The 6580-nt window shown below is 44.8% G+C and overlaps 1 protein-coding gene across 3 annotated transcripts in view; it reads right to left on the reverse strand.

The window, feature by feature from the left end:
• Positions 1 to 506: 506 nt before the first annotated feature.
• Positions 507 to 6580, reverse strand: part of PBLD (phenazine biosynthesis like protein domain containing) — a 31566-nt gene continuing 25492 nt past the window's right edge. For all 3 annotated transcript variants that reach the window (XM_019624909.1, XM_019624918.1, XM_019624899.1), the window contains 4 exons: positions 5108 to 5196; positions 4676 to 4854; positions 1802 to 1864; positions 507 to 747 (listed from right to left, as the gene is read on the reverse strand). In XM_019624909.1, the coding sequence (XP_019480454.1) occupies positions 635 to 747; positions 1802 to 1864; positions 4676 to 4854; positions 5108 to 5196 (444 nt within the window). In that variant the 3' untranslated portion in view covers positions 507 to 634. The remainder of the gene's footprint in view (positions 748 to 1801; positions 1865 to 4675; positions 4855 to 5107; positions 5197 to 6580) is intronic.

The raw sequence follows: 6580 nt of genomic DNA on the forward strand, positions 1-6580 counted from the left end.
GTTTTATTTAGTTATATGTCCTGATTTTTTAGTTATTAAACATGAGTGTATTCCAATAAAGGAAATAATTTTTTAGATACATTAAAATTATTCCCAATCTTATTCCCCGCACATAAACTGTTTTCACTTGTCTATCTTCATGACCCATCCTTGTCCACATAAATCCATATTCTCCATAGAAAGCATAGTATTGCTAACATTTTATAGTTTACTGTAATTTTATTTCTTAGTATTACATCATGAAACATTTTTCTATATTTCCACATAGTTATTGGGTCTTTCTTATGGCTGCAAAATATTCTATCAGAAACACCTGAGTTTAAATGGTTCAATCTTATTCCTCATAAATTTATTCCTCATTCTGTAATTGGTAGTCATAATCAAAGGTGACAACATAATTCTTTGTTACTCGTTACTTACATTTCAAATACACTCACTGGTAGAGCCAAAACTCCATTAGTTAATTAGTCAGGACGTGTTATTAGATCTCCATGATTATGTCTTCCTTTTTCTATTTCTAACGTGAGGACTAAGTGGACTACTATGTAACTTTGCTAAAAGCATCCCCTTATGTTTTTTTGTAAACAGAAAATACTTAGTTATTCAAGTTAGCAGCATCTCAGCACAACCATCTCTAGGCTGTGAGCGTGCCTTCCAAAACGACAGCAGCGCCTCCCTTAATGTCCACACGTCCGTCAGGACGCAGTGAAATCTCCAGCTCTCCTCCTCTGCAGGAACACTGAAAGGCTAAAGAAAACAAAATGAATCACAAATTAAGATCGTTTTCACCCTTTTTAATTAACAGAACATAGTGAGAGACCTCTCATTACAAGCTCTAAAATTCTTCCAGGTCAGTTTAAAGAATAAATTCCTTCTTCTGTCCATGGTACTGCCCAGCTCACCCCATCTCCTGAGGACTGAGGGGCCACAAATGCAATTTGATCCACAGAACACAAACCTCCACACCTACCCTTCCTGAGCCACTTCCTCTCTCACTTCTGAAATGCCCTAGATACACCCACAGATACACGCTTCCTCCCCAGCTCTGTGTAGCAGTAAGCAAGGATGTGTGAAAAGATAGCTGCAGGAGCTAGAAGTGTAAGAAGACAGAGGGGTGGCATTGGCCTTCCTGAGAAGGCCCGATCTTCTCAGATCTGAATAGGACAAAGGGAGTCCCATCCACTCATTGTAGTTATCAAGCAACCACATGGGTCAGGCAAACAAGAGGCACAGTGTCCACCTTCCAGGAGCTCGGGGCTGAAGGGGGTGGCTAGGCTCACTAAAGAAAACCCACAGCCACCCTGCTGCCCAAATCAGGGTCACAGGGGCCTAACCCTCCCGCTAAGTATGGATTCTGCCTTTTGGGTCAGACTCCTATTTTAATTTTTAGGGCTGTAGCCTCCATTGTCTGAGACCTGTTTTCTGTGCTGCTGAGTATCAGATTCAATCGTGTGACTAGCAATAGCAATAAGGGACCTTGGTCAGCATCCATTCTCAACTTGTCACATCATAAATTACCTCTCTGGGCCAAAGTTACACAGCTAGTTAATGTTATCCAACATTTATTGGGGCACTTACTGGAATAGAAGTATGTCTGTCGGGAAGGACAAAGATAGAAGATGTTTGGGATAGAGGATATTTTGAGTAAAGGGTTTAGGGTAAAGGGATTTAAAAAGCTTTCATTTTCATGTGGGTGATACATAACATTGTATTATATCTCAAATGGATAGTACATGTGAGAAAGAATACTAGCTTAAGGTTAGGCAAATTTTTAAAAAATTTTGAATAAGAGCTGCCCTACCATGCATGTCTTTCTTCCCCAGTTGCTGGGACCAGTAGCTGCTGAGAACAGTATGTGCAGATCCTTAAAAGAAACAAAAAGTTATGGTACAATCCCAAAGAAAACAGGGTGGCTTTGTGCTAAATTTATAAGCAATTACAATCAACCATCCAGCTTGACTAAACCTTAGGTGACTTAGTCATTATGTTAGCATAGCCACAGCAGAGTGTGGAATTATGAATGGAGATAGAAAGACACAGAACTTATGAATAAGCTCCTCCAAATGATGAGTTTGCTATGTCTTAACTTTCTGAAGGCTGAATTAAACTGCAGGTTTTAATTCTTGTCCTGGCTACCAGTTCATTGGAAGCCCATAGTAGGAAAATCAAGGCCTTTCACATAAGTCTTTCTACATCTTTTTTTTTTTTTTAAGATTTTTATTGGGGAATTGGGGGGATGGGAACAGTGCTGGGGAATTGGGGGAAGGGGAACAGACAAGTTGCTGTCGTTTTGTTCTTCAATCTAGTTGTGGAGGATGTTGCTTCACTGGCCCAAGTTGGCACCATCATTGCGCTCTTCCTGGGCGAGGCAGATCAGTCGCCGGCTTCTGGACGGCCACTCACTGCGGCTGCTGGCCGCTCACGCTGGCTGCTGGCTACATGGTAGCCCATGGCAACCCACTGCAGCAGGAGCTGCAGCCTACACCGTCGCTGGCAGCCCAGCTCCAGGTTGAGCTGTTGTTCAGCATCTTAGCTGTGGAGGGCAGTGTCACTGGCCCTCATATGTGGGACCCGAACCGGGGCCCTCTGGCATCCCAAGCGAGTTCTTAACCATCGCGCCACTCGGCCGGCCCAAGTCTTTCTACATCTTTGATGGGAAAATATCTGCTTCCTCCTGAGATGCACATGCAAGGAAAGGTGGGAACTCTGACAAAATGCCGAATTTTCCACCAACCACATGTTCCCAGAATTTTGGTGCTGGAAGGACTTTATTTCAGTGAGGTATTTTTTCACATGATTGTACCCTAGGTTTAGATCAGAGAATAGATATTAAAATGAAGAAACAAAACATAAAGTAATAACTGACAGAAAAGTCTTTGGAGGAGAAAAAGATGGATTAGAAAAGGCCTCCCCTTCAGAAAAACTTATGAATGTTGTGGGAGGTCCACACTAGGTGACCAACCATCCCAGTTTGCCTGAGTCTGTCCCGGTTTTAGCACTGAAGGTCCTGTATGCTGAGAAACCTCAGTCTCAAGCAAACTGAGATGGTTGGTCATCACTGTCCAAAGATCTTCCCATTCTAGAAAAGCATTATTATAGGGGGAAAAAAACTTGCCCACTGTGCCAATTAAATCCTTTGTAAAGCAGCTGTGCATGTGTAAATCTGCTCAGAACTTCTTTTCCATGGGGGAGGGTTTAGTTGGACTGTTTGGACATCGGGCACTTTTCTGAGTTTTAAAAGTGCTGGGCCAAGGCTGGCCAAGTGGCACGTTGGTTAAGAGTTGGCTTGGGACGCCAGCTCTGAGCAGCAAGCCCCAGTTCAGATCCCACATTGAGGGCCAGTGATGCTGCGCTCTCTATAGCTAAGATGGTGAACAACAGCTCGACCTGGAGCTGGGCTGCTGTGAGTTGCCGGCGATGGCACAGGCTGCAATGGGGCTGGTCGGCAGTGGGTGTGAGCTTTCGTAAGCTGCCGTGAGCCGCCGTGAGCGACTGTCCAGTGGCCGGCGAACGATCTGCCTCACCTGGGAAAAGCACAATGATGGTGCCAACTTGGGCCAGTGAAGCAACGTCCTCCACAACTAGACTGAAGAACAAAAGGACAGCAACTTGTCTGTTCCCCTTCCCCAATTCCCCAATAAAATCTTTTTAAAATTTTTAAAAATAAATAAAAGTGCTTGCTTGCTGAGCTTTGAATTTCACGTTTTGTCCATTAGAGGGTAAATAAGTCAAGCTCCTGAAACCACTGCGGCCCCTGCCATCTGACCACAATAGGAGCCTGAAAGTCTCTGTCCAGCCCCTTTCTGTCCTGGCCACCGTCCCATCCACTACCTCCTTCATCAAGCATTGCTCCCTTTTGCTGCTCAGCCCACTCTCCTCAAAGATGGTAGGAGGCTTCATGTTCTGCCCATCTTTGATTTCATCCCTCTGCTTCTGGCTGGTAGAAGGTCTTGAATACCCCTGTCCCCAAACCTATCCCACCCACTTTGGAGGCAGGGCTGGGAAAGGAGGAGGGGAGAAAAAGCAACACTATTCCTGTTTCCTGTTTCCCCCCTGCACCCCAGGAGTTTATCCTTTGAAACCAAATCTCATCTAGATATCATTGATCATGCTGGATGGTCACTGAAAAGGACAAAAGGTTTTGGGAATGCACTGGACACCAGCCCCTGAATTTTGCAAATGGCAGATCTGGAAGTGTTGGCTCAGAGAGCCAGTTTCACTGTTATTATTAACATAACTAATAGTGTTAGCTATATTTTAATAGAAATCTTTTTAAAACATAAATAAAATAGCTAATAGTTATTGGGCACTTATCGTGTGCCAGGCACTGTGCTAAGCACTTAACTTGCATTGGGTCTATATAACCCTATGCGCTATTATCTATATTTGATAGAGGAAGGAATGAAAACTTAAAAGTTAAGTCATATACCCAAGATTAACAGCTAGGTAGCTAGAATGCAGACCCAGGCACTAAGGTTTAACCCTGCTATCCTGCCTTTTTAATTCTGTGTTTTTCACATGAGACCTTAGTGAAGGAATGGGGAAGGGGGAGAGAGGGGAAAAAAAGGCAGCTCAAAACCCAAGCAATCTGAAAGGTCACATGAAGGACACTTGAACATTTGTTATCCTCCTCCTCTACTGTTTAACCCTCCCTAGGATCCAAGTCAAAAAGTACCTGTTACAGGGTCTTCCGCCACACCAACCCATGGCGCAAAATATCTGGAGTAAAAGTCAAATGCTTGGGTCTGCCCACCAGGCTCTCCTTTAAGGGTGAGAATGAGTCCTTTCACCTTCCCTGTGTTCTCCACTTGCAGAAGACTCTGTGTGTTCACTTGCAGGTTCTCCAGAAATGACCTTGTTCATAAACGAGATGGATTAGGACAAACCTATTCCACAGACTCTGTAAAGCGGGCCAGGGTGTGCCTTGCCCAAACAGATCAGAAGGGGAGGGGAGAGCAAATGGAATATCTTCCTATCCAAGAACAAAACTCTATGGCTGCATAAATCATCAATTGACTGGACACAGCACCACCAGACCAAGCCACAGCTATAAAGCTGGGTGCTTGGCCCTCCCCAAAGTGCTGATGAAGCCAAAAATCTTGCTCACCTGTCGTAAGTATCACTGAGCCGGAGTAGGAGCTTTCGGGTATCTGGAGAATAGCGGATGTCTTGGACCAGGGTGTCACCTATGGCGGTCTGTGGAGACAGATCAAAACCTCCTTAGGAATGTGCCCTGGGTCAAGTCCTTGATTCCCTGTACGACAACGGCCTCTCATGAGTATCTGCAGGGTGCCCGCACACCCATCATCTCCAATCCCCAACCTTTAGTTCAGCTTCGGGGGCTCAAGGTGTAGCCCAAGGAAGGCCAGTTTCCTGGTAACCAAAGGGGCCTTTAAGGGAGTTGAGCTGACCCTCTGAAAGCCAAAGACAGACATTGTTCACAAGGGTTGACACGTGCCTCAGCACACAACTCCTTTAAATGGGTATTTCCCCCAGAGATGAGAAGAAAGACTTAGAGAGGCCCAGAGCCTCACACACACATACACACGCACACGCACATGCACACACACATACCCTTGACCTGGGTCTGGGGAGCCCTGGGGTCAATGGTCAATGCTCTGACTCACTACTATCTACTGTCTTTAGAGATGGGAGCCTCATGCCTACCTCTTAGAGTTGTTGTGGAGATTAAATCAAATAATATATGTAGAGTTTCTGCAGCAGTAACTAGAATATTCTACACAGTAAGGACTTGGATCTGGCAGTTTGATTGGGAGAGGGGAACTAGAGGACTCATCTTAATGCTGCTCTGCTCAGCAAGCAGCTTTCACTCAGATTGTACACTACAGATCAGTAACAACGTTTTCTAAAAAACCATGATTCACCCTTTACCTAAGACTGCACATAATCTTGCTCATTTCCAATAACATTGTTTTGCTTTTTTGCTTGTCTGTTGGCTGAGGGAGATTATGAGGGGACAAAAGCCCCTCTAAGCCATCCTCTGGCACTACCACCGGCTGCCAGTGGAGCAGATAACAATGTTGATGATATAGTAGTTTTCTGGAAGTCAGTAGGTGGCTTCAGGTTTTCTAACTCTCTTTAGGGACTGAGGCATTCCAGGTCCCAAGGCCAAGACTCCCTGCACCTGGGCTGATGCCTGGGCTGTCTGTCTCTATCACTACAGCTGACCAATGCCCCTCTTTCTAGAAATGGGAACTCCTGCAGCCCGATCCTATCTGCTTTCCAGGGCTTTTAGTCTCTCTAAAGGGGCATCCAGCCCTTCTTTGCATGGATTCTGATGTCGAATTAAAAATGTAATTCTCAGGACTTCCGATAAGATGGTGGAATACCAGAAGGAGAAGAGAAGAAGCAAGGGATTGAGAAAGTATTTGAAGAAATAATGACTGAGAACTTCCCTACCCTGGTGAAGGAAATCAACATACAAGCCCAGGAAATGCAGAGAGTTCCAAACAAGTTGAACTCAAACAGGTCCACACCAAGACACATCATAGTTAAAATGGCAAAGGTTAAAGACAAAGAAAGAATCCTAAAAGCAGCAAGAGAAAGACAGCAGGTTACA

This window comes from Hipposideros armiger, unplaced genomic scaffold (genome assembly GCF_001890085.2).
Source record: "Hipposideros armiger isolate ML-2016 unplaced genomic scaffold, ASM189008v1 scaffold_15, whole genome shotgun sequence".
Lineage (NCBI taxonomy): Eukaryota > Metazoa > Chordata > Mammalia > Chiroptera > Hipposideridae > Hipposideros > Hipposideros armiger.